The following is an 18,329-nucleotide window of genomic DNA, read 5'->3' as shown; positions in this document are numbered from 1 at the left end:
TCCACATTTGTGATCAACGATGAGATACTGGATGCATTTCCTGGGGAAGAAAAGATGTACTTCAGCGCTGATTCCATTGTCTGTGATGACCCTGAAGAGGCACTAAATTATCCTATGGAATTCCTAAATCAATTAACTCCTTCTGGAATGCCATTGCACAAACTTCGTCTCAAAGATGGTGCTGTCATCATGTTACGCCGTAACTTTGATCCGAAACAGGGACTGTGCAATGGTGCAAGATTGGTTGTTAAAAGATTGTTGCCAAACATAATAGACTGAGAAATAATTTCTGGCAGTCACAAAGGAACACGCACATTTAGACCCAGGATTAGTATTGCACCTTCCGATACAACACTACCATTCGTACTCAAACGCCATCAATTTCCAGTTCGTGTGGCATTCTCTTTCTCAATAAACAAGAGTCAAGGTCAAACATTACACAAAGTTGGGATTTACTTACCAGAACCCGTCTTCAGCCATGGCCAATTATATGTTGCATTGTCGCGTGCTAAACGATTTGAGGATGTCAAGGTAAAGGTAGTCAATAATGGCCAACAGGGAAAAATTGATGGCCACAGTGGAATCTTCACCCGTAATGTTGTTTACCCGGAGGTCCTGCAGTGACACCATTCAGGCAACAAAAGGAGGGCACGAAGGAAAATAGTTAATTACTCCGACACATTTAGTTGCGGTGATTGAAAAATCACCGGACCATTGTTGCTGTTTTGATGCGTTTTCACTGCTGTTTTGATGCTTTTTCACTGCTGTTTTGATGCTTTTTCACTGCTGTTTTGATGCTTTTTCACTGCTGTTTTGATGCTTTTTCACTGCTATTTTGACGCTTTCCACTGTTGTTTTGATAGTGTTTTGATGCTTTTTCACTGCTGTTTTGATGCTGTTTCACAGCTGTTCTGATGCTTTTTAGCCGTTTTTTAATATATAAAAATCTCATTTCAAAAAAAAAAATTCCAAAAAAATCTCAATGATGACATATAATTCACCGAAAACGTTGAAGCAACCGCATAATATTACGGTGATGTTTAACTCTGAGTGAAAATAGTTCTAAATTTTAAAAACTTTCTTCTGATATTTGTGATTTATTTCAAACAAACTGTATTTCCCATCTACACGGGCATGTATTCCTATTAACGTTATGTAAAGTACATAAATTGTGTGGATTACATCATTTGTGGATGTGATCAATTGCCAGTAACCATTTTATATAACTGAATGTGCAGGTGCAGCATCTAACTCGATATGTCGAAATGTCACACACATCCATGCCCGTGGGATTCCCACGGGTGACCCCGCTAGTATGTGATATTTTCTCTAAGTTCAAAAAGGGCATAACTCTGTGAAAAATTGGGGAAATGCCCTGAAACTCAAACTTGTTTATAACTTGTCATAATAAAGCCATGCACCATAATAAAGCCATGCACCTTGCAACTTTGCTAGATAAACTAGAAAATAACAGCTGGACATGGAAAAGCGAGAATAGATGCTAAAACACATGCATATCTTGGTCTTGGCACTGGCACCATTCTTTACTACTCTCCTTTTATATACTCTTTTGAGAGACTGATGATTAAGACTCACAACTTACTTTGAGATCTTGTTGTGTTTGAAGCGATTGGTTTTTTTATTGTTTTTTTTAAATGAACTCTGGCAATTATTAGCTTTTCAGGAACTGGTGTGCAATTGTCAAAGGAGGATATGTGGAAAATCTTGCCTGGTGCCATCGCAATCGCGTGTACTCTTCCACCTGCAGGGATGCATCCATCAGATCAGCAGCAGTTCTATACATGGAGATGGTGAGTCCCTCTTTGTTTTTGCCAGGATTCCCCTGGATTTTTGTTTTAAATTTAAAAGGCGGATACAAGATTCTGGTGGGGTATAACCAGAAATGTTAGAGGTGCACAGGGCTTTAAATGAGGATGGAATTTGTTAACTAGTATGTTGGAAGAATCTGCAAGATACATTCACCACACCCTGCAAAGCAGCAGAACAGTCCCGTCAAGTTTTATTTTTTGGTATACATACTCAAGGTTCGTGGAAGAGCACTTTGTTTCATGTTCATAAAGGTGGATCCACAGCTCAATACCTATGAAGTGTGAGTACACTGAACGGATCAGGACGTAACAGACAAAAACAGGATGCAAAACACACATGCATGGGGGGTGGACAAGATGGATACAGAAGGAAACTCCAAGGAGGGAAAACTGGAAATTTAGAGGGGGGAGGGATTGGGGAGTGGGTTAACGAGGGTAGATCATTATGTTGGATTGGTGACAATCTGAGATGGTGGTGAACAGCTTTCTTGATGAACTGATGGGAAGAATGAGATTGAAGAGGATGTGGAAGTTGATTCCACAGGAGGGGAAAACAAGGAACAAATGAGTGAAGGTGAGAAATGATCCTGGAAGAAGCGGGTTGATGGTGGACCGTGGGAGTCTTGCAGAAACCTGGAGGGGGGATGGGGGAGAGGGGTGAAAGAAGGACAGAGCACGGAAAGGGCAGAGGGTGCAAGACCAGAAAGGAGGCGATAGAAGACAGAGAGACCATCGACCTGTCTGCGATGGTGAAGTGATAGGCCCATAGACTCAGCTTCATCGTGGGAGATTACAAAAATCTTTAAGGCCTTGGTTTCCAGTGTCAAGCTGAGCAAGATGTGAGGCAGGGGAGCCAGCCCAGAGGGAAGAGCAGTACTCCATCAAGCTGCTGATGAAAATCTTGTAGGTGGATAGGAATTCAGGTGTGCCAAGGAAGGACTTTGGATGACGGAGGATGCCCAATCGGAGTCTGGCTTTGGAGGCCAACTTATCAACAAAACATATCATGAAACATGGATTTAATTTTTCAGTCACTGCAGACCTGTTATTCATACTTGTTACTTAAGGCCCTTTGCAACCAACCTTGAATATAGAGAGTATCGATCATGGCATTATTATTATTGTAGCTTCCCAAGTTTTCCAGTTCATATACCTGCATCACTGTTGGAAGTTTCAGGTTGCAGAACAATTCTCCTTTCTAGGAAATGAACCATTTTTTCCTGTGTTTTTGTTTCAATTAAAAATAAATTAATCTACTGAGCCTTGCTTCTTTTCTTCTTTTCAGTCTATGCTGGTGTGCGTTCCAGCTATTTTTGTGGTTTGTGGAAGCTGCCTTCTGGAGATTCAACACAATCTCACTGCATTGAGGTTGTGGGGTTGAAAACTCCAGCTTCCTGTCTTGCACTCAGGTGAAGATCATTGGGACATTTTGATAATTGAGGGTCTCCGATGTTTTGATGCATCTAGTAAAAGGGGAATGGAAGTTGAGTTTGACTTCATCTTTCCTACACTACATGACCACCTGAAAAGCTTTGACTGTTTTGGCTGAGGTACCGACTTACAGATGTTTGTCTTCATACAGTCCACACCTACCAGGAGAAGCAGCAGTGGTGACAGAAACTGGAGCTGCCTACTTATGGAGGGCAGAGAAAGGGTGAATCTTGCTGCTCATTCATACAACACCATGTCCGGCTTCCTTTGTGCTTTGAACACACCTCACCAACTGCTCCATTCACACCTTCACCACGCCTCACCTGTGGCTCCTTTTTTTCACTTTGACTATGTCTCACCTACAACTTATCCACAGCTCCCTTCACACGTTGGCTCACCCTCAACTCATTGTGCTCCCCCCTGCACCTTGGCATCACGACGCGGATAGATGTGACGACAGTAGACACGAATAACGATGCTGGGAAAAAACAGTCACACCCAATTGGTCAGTGTCGCGACTAATCGACCAGTGAATAACGATGCTGGGACAAACGGTCACACCCAATTGGTCAGTGCCATGACCAATCGACGAGTGAAGGGAAAAACTGTCACGACCAATAGGCGACATTGCTGCAGTCACATGAGTTCTATTGATAATAGTAGATGACATTAAGTGTAAAATTGTTTTTGATGCAAACTTTTGCACAACCACATGACCACATGCCACAGCCACATAACTGCACACTAGATCCTTTTTATAACTTGCTGAATTTATTCATTTGGAGCCGCTTCTTCTTTCCTTTTTTGAAGACACTCCTATTTTGCATCCCTAATAGTTATGCCTTTCACAATGAAACTGAACTATCTGATTTATTGACGTAATATCCTGTGAGTTCGGCCACTGATGTTTTTTTTATTTATTCAAAAACTACTCGGTTGGTTGAGCAATTTGACTTCATGTGTTAAATATTTATTGTACGAGGCAATGTACAAGAGAGCGTGCACAGCTGTAAGGGCGAAGGACGGGAACAGTGGTGAGTTTGAGGTGAAGGTGGGAGTGCATCAGGGGTCAGTACTAAGTCCACTACTATTTGTAGCTGTGATACAGGTGCTGGCTCGGAATGTAAAGGAGGGTTTACCGTGGGAGTTGTTGAATGCAGATGATCTGGTGTTGATTGCGGAAAGTATGGATGGACTTTTTTCTTTTCTTTTTTTTTTTTTTTGTATACTGAAGCGAGGCTCGTGAAAGAGCTAACATTTACTTCACAAACAAATCAACCAGACAAACAAAATATATAAAAAGAGGGAGCGGAAGACAAGATAGGGAGAGAAGGGGAAGCACACAAACACAACATTTGAGAGCAGGGAGATGTGTGGGGGGGAGGGGCGTGGGAAGGGGGGGGGGGGGGGAGGGAGAAGTATAAAACACAAGGACACCAAGGACTTCCAGGACAGAAGTTGGTATTTCAAAAAAGTGGAATTGGGGTGAAATTAGCGGGGGTAGAAAAGATCAAGGTTTTGGATGGGGGAAGATAAGAGATGGTGGTGAACAGCTGTTTTAAAGACTTGGAGGGTGGAGTGGGATTGAAGAGAGTGAGGGAGTTTGTTCCAGAGGCGGGAGAAAAGAGGAATGAAGGAGTGAAGGTGAGCAGAGAGTCTTGATTTTGGCAGTTTGACCATAAGAGGGTTGCAGGCAGATCTTGTGCGACCTATAGGAATATTTGCGGGACAGAGCCCAGAGAGAGCTGGGGGGGCAAGGCCAGAGAGGTGTCGGTAGAAGACGGAAAGACCACCAACCTGCCTGCGGTGAGTGAGTGAGAGGCCCTTGGAGTTAGCTTCATCGCGGGAGATTCCAATGATTCTGAACGCTTTGGTTTCAACAGCGTGAAGGCGAGCTAGGTGTGAGGCAGGAGCACCAGCCCAGAGGGGAGAGCAGTATTCCATTGAGCTGCGGATGAAAGCCTTGTATGTGGTGAGGAGCTCAGGTGTGCCAAGGAAGGACTTCGCACGACGGAGGATGCCCAGTCGGCGACTGGCTTTGGAGGCCAGATTTGAAATGTGGTTTTCCCAGGAAAGATCATGGCAGATAGTGAGACCCAAAAGCTTGAGTGACAGAACTTATTGGAGAGGATTATTCAGAAAGTGGATGGGAGGGTTGTCCAGTCGGTCTTTTCGGAGAGACATCGTAAGAGTGTGAGATTTGTCAGGATTGAAAGACATGTTCCACTTGTTTACCCAGTCTGTGATTTTGTCCAGGTCTGCAGAGAGTGAGGAGGCTGCAGACTGCCGATCTGAGGGATGAAGAATGGAGCGACAGAGAGTAGTCATCAGCAAAGAGATACAGACGATTTTCAAGAGAGTCAGAGAGATCATTGATGAAGACCAGAAAAAGCACAGGGCCCAGAACACTGCCTTGTGGAACTCCAACCTGAACAGGAAGAGGAGCTGAGAGAAACCCATTCAGGGCCATACGTTGACTACGACTAGAGAGGAAGTCCGCCAGCCATGCGTGGAGATTTCCATGGATACCAAAAGAGGAGAGTTTGGTGAGCAGAGCGGGGTGCCAGACCGTATCGAAGGCACGTGATATGTCAAGGGAGACTGCTCTAATTTCCTGTTTGGCATTGAGGACCTCCATCCATTGTTGAGAAAGCAGAAGCAGCATGTCCAGACTAGAGTGTCCAGGTCTGAAACCAAATTGATGATCAGAGATCAAGCCATTGGAGAAGAGGAAAGATTTCATATCTGAAGCAATGATGGATTCCATGACTTTGCTGATAATTGGGAGAAGGCTGATTGGTCTGTAGTTGCTGGGATCTGTTTTTGCACCTTTTTGTCCATAGCGGTGATGTTGGCAGATTTCCAAGCAGATGGAAGATGACCTTGAGCAAAAGAGAGGGTGAAGAGAACAGAGAGAGGGAGTGAAAGAGCGGAAGAACAGGATTTTAGGACCCGTGGGCTGATGCCGTCAGGACTGAAGGAGAAGATGAACAAGTGGAAGGAATGTATGGAGACAAAAGGTCTGAAGGTGAATATCGGAAAAATGAAGGTGATGGCAAGTGGTAAAGCATGTGGTGAGGTGGAAAGAACTGGGAAGTGGCCGTGTGCTGTGTGCAGGAAGGGTGTCGGAGTGAACTCCATTCAATGTGCAATGTGCGCTGAGTGGGTTCATCAAAAATGTAGTGGTCTGAAAGGGTCATTAACCAGTATGGCAGCTACATTCAAGTGTAAGGTGTGCACAGATGGAGCTGCAGGTGGAGGAAATGTTGAGTTGGATCTTGGAGACGGCGTGAAGCTGGAAGGTGTGAAAACATTTTGCTACCTAGGAGGCATGCTGAATGGAGAAGGTGGATCAGACTCGGCAACGGTTGCTAGAGTGAGATGTGCATGGAAGAAGTTTTGGGAACTGAGTGGTGTGCTGACGAGGAGGGGAGCGTCGTTGAAGCTGAAGGGAAAGGTGTATGCTGCATGTGTGAGAAGTGTTATGATTTATGGGAGCGAGACATGGGTAATGAATGTACAGCAGCAACAAAGGGTGGAAATGCGAATGGTTCGGTGGATGTGTGGAGTATCGTTGAGAGAGAGGAATACAAATGATGAATTGTGAAAGATGATGGGAATATGCTGTGAAGAGAAACAGGTTGAGATGGTTTGGTCATGTGTTGAGGAAGGATGAAAGTGACTGGTTGAGAAGAGTGATGGAAATGAATGTAGAAGGAAGTAGAGGATGGGGAAGACCAAGAAAGACTTGGCTAAAGGTGGTGGAAGAAGAAATGCGGGCAAGAGGGTTAACAAGGGGGGATGTAGAAAATAGGGCAAAATGGAAAATGGCCTTAAAATACCTGTTCTTGTTTGTTGTGTTGTTAAATATTTATTGTTTCAACATTCGACAGCCTGGTGTTGGGCTAGCGGCTGGGGTGCCAGCTTAGGATCCTAGGATCCTGGGTTCGAATCTCGGTCGATCGCTGAATTAACGCCAGGGGGGTTGACTCAGCCTGTCATGCTTCCGAGGTCGGCAAATTGAGTACCAGTTCACTGGTAATTCCCTGTTTGTCGTAAAAAGGCGACAAAAAGGGTTGGCGGCAGGAAGGGCATCCGGCCGTAAAACATTGCTTCAAAAAGGGGACCAAAAAAAAACAACAACAACCACGGTCCCCGAAAAAGGCCAACCTCCGCTTGCGGGGAAAAATGGCCTCTAAAGTTTTTTTTTTTTCTTTTCTTTTCTTTTTCGACATCCCTTTTCAGGTTGCAGTTGGTATTGAGGGAAAAGCAAAACCTGTACTTCAATGCATTGTCCAACTGGCGATGGTGTCACTTCACAGCACATCCCCGCGTGCTGGCCTACACGGACCGCACTGGCGTGGCATTCGCAGATTGTAGGGTGTGTACCTGCCATAGCATCAATTTTTATTTTTCTCTAAAAAACAACATTTTTGGCCAATTAATTTATCCAGCCTGATGTGGTTTGCTGTTGTTATGGATGGGTAGGTGGGTAATGTGGCTGGTCGGAGCCTGTTCCGCATTGGAGCCACGGCGGGTTGTCACTTGGGGGAGCGTGTGACTCTGAGCCAGCATTTGCCCTTTCACAGCCCCTTCCACATGCTCGTGAGCACCCAAGTAGGTGATTTTGCTCTCCTTTTGTGGCTTTACTCAAAACTTCGTGGAACATGTTTTTCCCATGATAGGCACATAACACTTCCACTGTCTTCTTCAAGTATCCCAGGTTGCACACTTTCTTCTATAAATCGCACGCCTGGTTACCCAACACGTTTATAAGATGAGCATTCACTCGCCTCCATTCCTTCATCCCTCTTTTCACTCTTCTGTGGAAGTGTTTCCTTATGTCTTTTGTCGGTGCTGCTCATCGTCGTCTCGCATTTTTGCCCACAACTTGCACTTTAATTTACTCCCACACTCGTCTACTCAAACTGCCCCCTTCACATGTGCATTTCCTTTCTGTCACTCATCCACAATTGATGCTTGTCTCCTTTCCCTTTGATCCACTCCAAGTCTGTGAACCAATTGCCCTTTATGTAGCTCATCCATAGGCCTAGATTTCTGTATGTGATAAAAGGTCCTGGGGTAGAGTTAATGTTCGTAATAGTAGCAACACTTTATTGGTTCCTAAGCTATTCCATCAAAACTGCTTTGGACCAAAGTATTCCATCTTTTCTAAATTAACAAAAACCTCCATATGCACATGCAGTCATCTGCTTACCTCATCGATGAAAGGATGCCAGATGTGCCAGTGGTGAAGTGGGACCATGGGCTTGGATCATCCCCCATATTTGCGCACGCTGTTGTTGTCGAACCAAGGGACCTTTCCGAGCGAACCATCGTTTTGGGAACTCGCAGAAGTGAAGTTGTACTGCTGAACTACACAGGTAAAAAGAAAAAAAGATTTTTGAGTTGAAAAGTTGAAAATACCTTCTGTGGGGATAGTTTGTATAAATTACATGGCTTATTGCAGAGAAAAGAGGACAAGATTAGGAACAATGGGAAAATGCTGTTCAATCCCAAAACATTTGATGAAGCATGGGATGGCTAAGAAAGTGTGGATAGCAAAATTAGGGTATCCAAGTGAAAATTAGTATAGATGTTATTGTAATGATGGTGATAGCACAGAAACTTTTGTTTGTGAATGATCTAAATCATATACTGTACAGTATTTTATCATGGAAAAGACTCGTATTTACATGATTTATTAACACGTTATCTGGGCGTTACAGTTAACTTTGTTACAGTTTTCAAAGCTGGCGCTATTATTTTGCTTTTTATGAAAATAGGGAGCAGAGAAATTATTTAAATCGTAATTAAAAAATGCATGACGATGACAAAACAGTCAATTCATAGATTCAGTATTTTTGCTGAATCCCATTCACTGTTTGACAATGTTGATCTTGAAGTTTGTTGAGGGATAGTTCGTTCAAAATGCCTGATATAATTAATCTAAGCTTCTTGTAAGAGTCAAGGTGTATGCGAAGCTTCCTGTATGCAAGGTGCTTCCTGCCCACTGGTTCGGTACGAATTGCTTGCATAGAAAACCCTTCAAATTTCATTCTTAGCTTTAGGAATTGAATAAAGGTGCCGGTTATCTCCTCGGCCGGCTTACTTTTCATTACTTTCTAATTGCCCTCATCACAATTATCAACGATCCCTCTTCAGTTTTCTGGAAAGCTGTTTGAAAGCTGGGCACATGACTTGGTGTGCATGTTTGATCGGTAGTTTCACAGAGGAAGTCTGCTATAGGAAACACGGGTTATGTCGTATGTGTGTTTCAGAAAATCATAGGTAAGGCATACCTGGCTCCACCATCAAGTCATGTTGAGAAGGTCACGAAAGTTTAATTTGCTCCTTGATGGTATCTTTTAAATCGACGACTGAAAGTGTAAAAGTTTGAGTTCCAGCATCACGCGGCATTTACTTGACCTTGGAGGCCATACAGGCCACCTAAACTTGTGGTAACTGGGAACGTTCTTATTGGTAACGTTTCTATATCTTCTCGTAATTGGTTGTTGCAGGGGGTGTGGAGAGTCCCTGGCAGGCACATGGCCTTCCACTGAAACTGAGTGGACCAAGTGATTGGCTTGGCTTGCTATCTCCACACAGGCCTCGAGAACAACAGGCCTTGGTGAAAAGGTTGGATGCCCCTGGTGCAGGTAAATTGTAGAAGTCAGGGTATGGATACAGGTGAAATGAGGGAAGGAAAATGCTACAGTGCATTCAGAAAGTATTCAGACCCCTTCACTTTTTTCACATTTTGTTATGTTGCAGCCTGATGCTGAAATCGTTTAAATTCATTTTTTCCCTCATCAATCCACACTCAATACCCCATAATGACAAAGAGAAAACAGGATTTTAGAAAGTTTTGCAAATTTATTAAAAAGAAAAAACTGAAATATCACATTTACATAAGTATTCAGACCCTTTGTTATGACACTTGAAATTTAGCTCAGGTGCCTCCCATTTCTATTGATCATCTTTGAGATGTTTCTTCACCTTGATTGGAGTCCACCTGTGGTAAATTCAATTTATTGTACATGATTTGGAAAGGCACACCCCTGTCTATATAAAGTCTCACAGTTGACAATGCATATCAGAGCAAAAACCAAGCCATGAGGTCGAAGGAACTGCCTGAGCTCAGATACATTGAAGGTTCCCAAGAGCACAGTGGCCTCCATAATTCTTAAATGGAAGAAGTTTGGAACAACTTACAGAAGTATTCAGCAAAGGGTATGAATACTTATGTGAATGTGATATTTCAGTTTTTTCTTTTTAATAAATCTGCAAAACTTTCTAAAATCCTGTTTTCTCTTTGTCATTATGGGGTATTGTGTAGATTGATGAGGGAAAAAATGAATTTAAACGATTTCAGCATAAGGCTGCAACATAACAAAATGTGAAAAAAGTGAAGGGGTCTGAATACTTTCTGAATGCACTGTATATCCATATTGGAAGTAAATGACCAGATTTCCATACTTTTAGTGCATAACAGGTCTGTATAAGTCGTCTTTTATTTTTTTTCTTTCTTTTTTCTTTCTTTCTCCTAGGTGTTACGGTGGTGCGGCATGTTGGTGATTGCAGGAATTTAAGTATTCTCCACCTTTCAGAAGCTGGAGATATCTTTCAGCAGACCTTGCACTTCAATGGACCAGATGTACAGTCCAACGGTATGGATGCCATGCCCATCTCAGGAAACCACCCAAAAGAAGATATAACTGGCAATAGGTCACAAGGCCAGAACAATTCTGCTAGTGAAGACCAAATGCCACGAGCAGATAGCTTCGCCTGTTCTCCCATTGGCTGTTTTGAGGATGTGAATGGAGTTAAATCTTTGGCTCAAAAAAGTGAAAAAAGCATTTTACCTGTTTTGAAAGCTGTTTGTAATCGGTGGGCCACACATTTCTTGAGGGCCTGGAAGGTAGCAGCACCCAAACAGCATCGTAAAAAAAGTTTTAGAAGAGGAGTCGGTCAGCTGCCTGACAGCCTGCCTCCATTGGAGATGGGCAACATACAGGAAGTACGACAGCATCTTGGCATGGTCCGTGATGTTAAAACATGGCATGCCGTCTTGGAACGCCGACTGCATATTGTCACCCCATCACCCACAAGTTTCCCTAATCCAGTTCCGGATGAACTTGCAAAGGATTCTTTGAGCCAGCGCTTGGTGGTGGCATGGCGTGGTAAATGGTGCGGTGGTGGCACAGACAACCTCTCTGGGTCTGTCCAACCAAGTAAAAGCCGCCAACAACCGAAGCACAAACGCCGCCGCCTCTCCGGGACATTTTCACAGTCCTCTCTCAGCCAAAATGATGACAGCACTTTGGGAATTTCTGCTGGTTCTGATTCTGAGAACATTTTGGATATTTCAAGGCAAAGTTTAACTGATTTCCATTGTATCCTTTCAACCACCATGGATGAAAATGAACTGTGGAGCAACTCTCCACAAGCCACTATTGCTCCTCCACACCTGCCCAAAGCCTTACCCGATGCCGCTGCTACACGAGCTTCACCTTCAAATGTGGCGAGCTTGCGCAGCTCCATTCTAAAGACACGAAGACATGCCAATGCCCCCTCAAGTCAAAGCGGACTCAGAACCTCTGGTTCCAGTCGTAATACAGGTGATGATTCCATTGTCCTGGCTTTATCCCAATCGTCTGCTCAGAGTTCGTCTCGCTTCGATCTTGTGCCATCATGGTTAGACTCGGCCTCTCTTCAAATACACGGTAACAGTCAGGATAAACCATCTTCGCTCCCACTAGCTTTTGATACTGGAATGGATGAGGACTCGTGCTTTAATGATCCTTCGTCACAGTGTAGCTTGCCCACCATGTTTGGTGCTTCGTCGCCGACGCCCCTCTGTGTCCGACCTGGATTACAACCGAAGAAGAAGAAGAGGAGGTTCAACATGGGATTTTGAACTTGTTTTTTTTCCTGAGCATGTTCTAAATTCTGTCCTCAGTGGAGTTGTAAAGATTGTTCTTGAGGTTGCGGGAGGGCAAATATGACATTAGAAACGAGTGTGAACATTCCCAATTATATTGTGAATAAAAGCTCACGCACTTTTTCGTGGAGTTTGTTTTGGGAGATTATATCAATTAATAATAACAATATCAGTTCTCTTTACAAAAGACATTTTGATGGAGGGGTGTGGAACTGCCCCAAATGACCACTCACTAATCCATTTTCTTTCCCCCTACACCCAACATCCAGACCACTTCGTCATTCGTATGCAGCACAAGGTTGCGGAGCAGCATCAATGGCTGAGGGGGCGAGGCTGTGCTGCTGATGCAATTCCCTCTGTAGCTCACCTACTCTTCGCGAAGGACACCGTGGGATCTTTAACGTCCACCAACGAATGCTGGCAGACGGGACGCCCATTTAACGTCCATCCGAGGATAACAGTTTATAGCAGTCATCATCAGGGTCGGTTTAAATGGTGGACGTTGAAGATCCCATGGTGGTGGCTTTTGGAAAAAGTAGGCGAGTTATCACCAGCACCCTGACAATATTCCAAATTCCTGCCCTGACTGTATAGCTGGGAAGCTAACGGCCACCACCCCGTCGAATACTTGCCATGAGACTTGCGTCGGCAGTACCGATCACATTTTGTCAGCAGAAATATGGACGGACGAATAGAGAAAGCAAAGGTTAACATTCAATTTAATAAACTTAGGAGCTGCCAGCAGTAAAGTGTATATATAATATGAACATGTATCCGTTTAAAAGCTCGTCTGGTTCTTCGGGGAGTTGATTGCTGGGGGATGTCTGGTGACGCTGTACCATTCGCAGCAGGTGTAGCGCGCGACTCACGTGTCCACCCCTAGTTACGTAACCAACAGCCGCAGCTCGAGCCACGTGCGTTTCCCCAGACCCGCCCACTGCTCGGTGGGTGGGAACGGATGCTCGTGCGTTGGTTGGCGCTCGAGGGGGGATCCGAATAGATCGTTCTGTGTGCGTATTGGGTGTTGCGAAGTGTACGTGTTGCTAAATCGTTTACCACTTGATACGCGATTTGCTGTGTTGCGGAATATCGTGGGTATCGTATTGATGCTTTTTCCAACAATAAGGGAATTTCGATAGAGTCCAATACTGCAACGCGCCATGGTGTGCGTATACAAAAAAAATTTACAACTCGATATGGTGTGCATGCAACTCGACATGGTGTGCGTATACAAAAAAAATGCGACTCGACATTGTGTGCATGCAACTCGACATGGTGTGCGTGCAACTCGACATGGTGTGCGTGCAACTCGACATGGTGTGCGTGCAACTCGACATGGTGTGCGTGCAACTCGACATGGTGTGCGTGCAACTCGACATGGTGTGCATGCAACTCGATATGGTGTGCATGCAACTCGATATGGTGTGCATGCAACTCGATATGGTGTGCATGCAACTCGACATGGTGTGCGCATACAAAAAAAATACAACTCGACATGTGCATGCGACTCCATATGGTACCCTATAGTATGTATAAGAAGGATGAGGATCCACTTAGGAAAAGGCCAACAGAGGGACATCGAGACTGCTGCCTGACCTTCAACGCTTAATATATTACGAAGCTGATAGGACAACCAGCTTGATATCCACGGAAAATGGGAGTTTCCAAAATCCAGCAGAGTAACGATGGCGGTTGATTTTTAACTGAAAAACGTCAGCACTCACTGAGTGAGTTCGCATCTCTTTGTCATCCTCCACGGATGCGAGTGGGGATTGCAGATATGCCTCCATACCTGGCAAGGAGCTATAAATGTGGTTTTAAACTATTCCCTGGACACCACGAGTGGCATGAATTTTACATGAACACGGTTCGTGCATCTGCCTAAGAACCAGCATCACAACGCTTATTTTAATGCCCACCCACGACACGTGGAACACCACTCTTAACACGTGGACTTGCTGTCAGCATAACGAGCCAATCGGAGCTCGCCCGACATTGAACTAACGTTCGTACTCTTTAAATCAGAGCAACTCCATTCGTCAATTAACACCACGCCCACTCCATCTCCGTTTTGGGAATCGTCTCTATTGCGAGGCGTCATTGCTGATTGGCTGCCGTGAGGCTGGAGGGGGCGTGTACAAAAAGATCCGTTGAGGGTTGTTCCCACCCAGACAGCTGGGGTCGTGCCTCATTCGGAGATGTGCGTCGGTGAGAGGTCGGAGCTGCAGGACTTAACGATGGGGCTGGTCCACCATTGAGCTGGTAACGATCTGCAACCTTTACTTGGGGGGTATTGGGTGTTTCGCAATATCTGTGTGGGATTTGTTGATTGTCGTAATTGCAGGTTTCACTGGTGAAGCCGATGCTTTATAACGGTTTCTGAAATGCTCATAAAGTATCGCTTTCCCCTGCTGTGTGAACGCTTGCTGTGAAATCCAGTTTCACCTTTGCTTTTCCTGTTAAAGTTTCAATTTTTCACATAATGGCTATTTGGATTTAAAAATTATTATACGACGAGATTTCTACATCTTAACGATTTTTCTCTCGATCCAATTGTCTTTTCTGATCTCATCTGAAGCCTGTGTTTAATGCTATCATGGTCTCAGGTACACCATCTCACCTTGGGGGTTTACAATGAATATTTCAACCATTTCCCCCTTACCCCCAACAAAGCCATTTTCCTTTCGGAACTCCTGGCTCATGTTTGCGAGAGTCTGGGTTCGAATCCCATATACGATGTGTGTTTGTCCATTGTCTACTGATGTCCTTGTAATTCATGTGAAGAGTATATCTAATATATTAAAGCGCGGTGCTACGCGCGCTTACTTGATACCAAGGAGGAAGCGGACAACGCGGTTAAACAAAAGAGTTTATTCTCAAGAGGTCACTGTAGCACTGGCGCGCTCCGGGCTGCGCGCCCAGTGTATATCCTGAGGCCACGCCTACCCCTCGGGCGTGGCCGCCGCCCACTTGGTGCGCGGAATGATGTCACCACGCCAGTGGGCTTTCGTGTCCGCCACACGTGCCCCCCCCCCCCCCCCCCCCAGAATTCCCGCGCACCTGGAGGGCCAGTTTGCGAGGCAAACGGATGACCCGGCCGAAGCACCCTCTGGTGACAGTCGGCGTCCGGGGTGCAGGGATGCCAGCTGGGATGCCCCCGGCTGTACCCGGGATGGGTGCCGGACCGGGGGGTGGCGTGCCGGCGGTGCTGGGCGGTGCCGGGGGGCGGCCCCGACGCAGGGGCCGAGCCACCGGCGGTGGGTGGTCCACGTCGAGGTGGGCCGGCTTGAGTCGATCCACCGAGACGCGGTCGGGAGTACCGCCGATGTCCAAGGTGAAGAATTTCACCCCGGTCTCCAGCACGTGGAAAGGCCCGTCGTACGGGGGCCGCAGTGGTGTCCAGTGGGCGTCGTGCCGGACAAAGACATACTTCTCGTCGGACCGTGGACCGCAGTTCACCTCCGAGCTGTGGGGCGCAGTCGCCCGCAACCTGGGGGTCAAGCTCCACCGTACTACGGCCTACCACCCCCAAGCCAACGAGTTGTGCGAGCGATTCCACCGCTCCATGAAGGCCGTGCTCATGGCCGGCCTTCAGGACGGCGGTTGGGCCGACCGGCTGCCGTGGGTCCTTTTGGGCCTCCGCACGGCCCCCAAGGAGGACCTCCGGGCATCCACCGCCGAGCTTGTCTACGGCCAGGCGCTACGCGTCCTGGGCGAATTCGTGCCCGACGCTACCAGTCCCTGGTCCGCAGCTCACCAGCGCTCGGACCTCCAGGAGGCCGCCTGATGGTTTGCCCCCGTGCCAATGTCACACCACGGTGACCCCCAGTCCTACGTCCCCCCAGTGCTTCGCACAGCTGAGTACGTTTTTGTGCGTCATGACGCACATCGGGGGCACTCCGGCCGCCGTACGACGGGCCCTTCCGGGTCCTGCGACGGGACGACAAGTCGTTCGTCATCGACATCGGCGGCAGGTCGGACTGGATTGCGGTGGACCGCCTCAAGCCGGCGCACGTGGACATCGACCAACCACCACGGTTGGCCCTTCCGCCTCGGCGAGGCCGCCCCCCATTCACGGTGCCCCCCACTCGACCGCCCACCACCACACCGGACCCCCCCCCCCCCCCCCCCACGACCCGCCAGGGGTCGCTTCGGCCGGGTCATCAGGACCCCCCTTAAATTGACCCTGCCGGTGCAAGTCGATTCTGGGGGGACGTGTGTAGCGGCTACCGCTGGGTTTACACAATTGCCTTGCACCTACCAAGGACGCGGAGCGATCACCATGCCGGGCTCGTCCAGGACGCCCAGGCAGGCCCGCTCTCGACTTGCCAGGCCGCGTCCGGGACGCCCGGGCATGCCCGGGCATGCCCGCCTTCGACTTGCCAGGCCGCGTCCAGGACGCCCGGCCACGCCCCCTCTCGCCTTTCCCGGGCAAACGCTCCGGGATAATGTGTATATATATTGCTGCCCGATAAACGGGCTTTTCAGAGTACCTGAGTTGTTTTGTGACAATTTTTTTTTTTTTTTTTTTTTTTTTTTTTTGTATACAAGGTCGAGGCTCGTGAAAGAGCGAACATTAATCACCCAGAAAGACAAACCGACACATAAAACATATAACATAGGGAGCGGTAGACAAGATGGGGAGAGAGGGGGAAGGACACAAACACAACATTTGAGAGCAGTGACCGAGAGACATGGAGACATCGAGAGATCTGAGAGAGGGCGAGGGCTTGGGGGGGGGGGGGGCGTGGGAAGGGGGCGGTGGGAGAGGTATAAAACATATGGACACTGCCAGGACTTCCAGGAAAGAAGTTGGAATTTCAAACAAGGTGGATCTGGGGTGAATTAGCGGGGGTAGAAAAGATCAAGGTTTTGGATGGGGGAAGATAAGAGATGGTGGTGAACAGCTGTTTTAAAGACCTGGAGGGAGGAGTGGGATTGAAGGGAGTGAGGGAGTTTGTTCCAGAGGCGGGAGAAAAGAGGAATGAAAGAGTGAAGGTGAGCAGAGAGCCGAGATTTCGGCAGTTTAACCATCAGAGGGTTGCTGGCAGATCTTGTGCGACCTGTAGGAATATTTGGGGGACAGAGCACAGAGAGAGCTGGGGGTGCAAGGCCGGAGAGGAGTCGGTAGAAGACAGAAAGACCACCTACCTGCCTGCGGTGAGTGAGTGAAAGGCCCTCAGAGATAGCTTCATCGCGGGAGATTCCAATAATTCTGAAAGCTTTGGTTTCAACAGCGTGAAGCCGAGCTAGGTGTGAGGCAGGAGCACCGGCCCATAGGGGAGAACAGTATTCCATTGAGCTGCGGATGAAAGCCTTGTATGTGGTGAGGAGCTCAGGTGTGCCGAGGAAGGACTTCGCACGACGGAGGATGCCCAGTCGGCGACTGGCTTTGGAGGCCAGCTTGGAAATGTGGTTTTCCCAAGAAAGATCATGGCAGATAGTGAGACCCAAAATCTTGAGCGACAGAACTTCTTGGAGAGGATTGTTGAGAAAGTAGATGGGAGGGTTGTCCAGTCGATCTTTTCGGAGAGACATAGTAAGAGTGTGAGATTTGTCAGGATTGAAAGACATGTTCCACTTGTTTGACCAGTCTGTGATTTTGTCCAGGTCTTCAGAGAGTGAGGAGGCAGCAGACTGCCGATCTGAGGGAAGAGGAATGGAGCGGCAGAGAGTGGAGTCATCAGCAAAGAGATAGAGAGGATTTTCGAGAGAGTCAGAGAGATCATTGATGAAGACCAGAAAAAGCACGGGGCCCAGAACACTGCCTTGGGGAACTCCAGCCTGAACAGGAAGAGGAGATGAGAGAAACCCATTCAGGGCCACACGTTGACGACGACTAGAGAGGAAGTCCGCCAGCCATGCGTGGAGATTTCCATGGATACCAAAGGAGGAGAGTTTGGTGAGCAGAGCGGGGTGCCAGACCGTGTCGAAGGCACGTGATATGTCGAGGGAGACAGCTCTAATTTCCTGTTTGGCATTGAGGACCTCCATCCATTGTTGAGACAGCAGAAGCAGCATGTCCAGAGTAGAGTGACCTGGTCTGAAACCAAATTGATGATCAGAGATCAAGCCATTGGAGAAGAGGAAAGATTTCATATCCGAAGCAATGATGGATTCCATGA

The 18,329-nt window shown here is 47.0% G+C and overlaps 2 protein-coding genes across 8 annotated transcripts in view; both read left to right on the top strand.

The window, feature by feature from the left end:
• TAF1C (TATA-box binding protein associated factor, RNA polymerase I subunit C) overlaps positions 1-12,334 on the top strand; it is a 52,776-nt gene extending 40,442 nt beyond the window's left edge. For all 6 annotated transcript variants that reach the window (XM_078771185.1, XM_068107855.2, XM_078771188.1 and 3 more), the window contains 8 exons: positions 1,677-1,811; positions 3,115-3,238; positions 3,412-3,483; positions 7,506-7,641; positions 7,749-7,877; positions 8,467-8,644; positions 9,782-9,919; positions 10,811-12,334. In XM_078771185.1, coding sequence (XP_078627311.1) covers positions 1,677-1,811; positions 3,115-3,238; positions 3,412-3,483; positions 7,506-7,641; positions 7,749-7,877; positions 8,467-8,644; positions 9,782-9,919; positions 10,811-12,180 — 2,282 coding nt within the window. In that variant the 3' untranslated portion in view covers positions 12,181-12,334. The remainder of the gene's footprint in view (positions 1-1,676; positions 1,812-3,114; positions 3,239-3,411; positions 3,484-7,505; positions 7,642-7,748; positions 7,878-8,466; positions 8,645-9,781; positions 9,920-10,810) is intronic.
• Positions 12,335-14,373: 2,039 nt separating this feature from the next.
• Positions 14,374-18,329, top strand: part of CIART (circadian associated repressor of transcription) — a 39,948-nt gene continuing 35,992 nt past the window's right edge. Inside the window, exon 1 of one of the 2 annotated variants that reach the window (XM_068107859.2) lies at positions 14,374-14,466. The gene's annotated coding sequence lies outside the window, so the exon portion shown is untranslated. The remainder of the gene's footprint in view (positions 14,467-18,329) is intronic. The other variant, XM_068107860.2, reaches the window with a different exon arrangement.

The sequence above is a fragment of the Myxine glutinosa genome, chromosome 2, assembly GCF_964187855.1.
Source record: "Myxine glutinosa chromosome 2, kmMyxGlut1.1, whole genome shotgun sequence".
NCBI classification, from domain to species: Eukaryota; Metazoa; Chordata; class Myxini; order Myxiniformes; family Myxinidae; genus Myxine; species Myxine glutinosa.
Note: the sequence above shows the minus strand (reverse complement) of the source record. Positions and strands in the feature narration are given on the sequence as shown.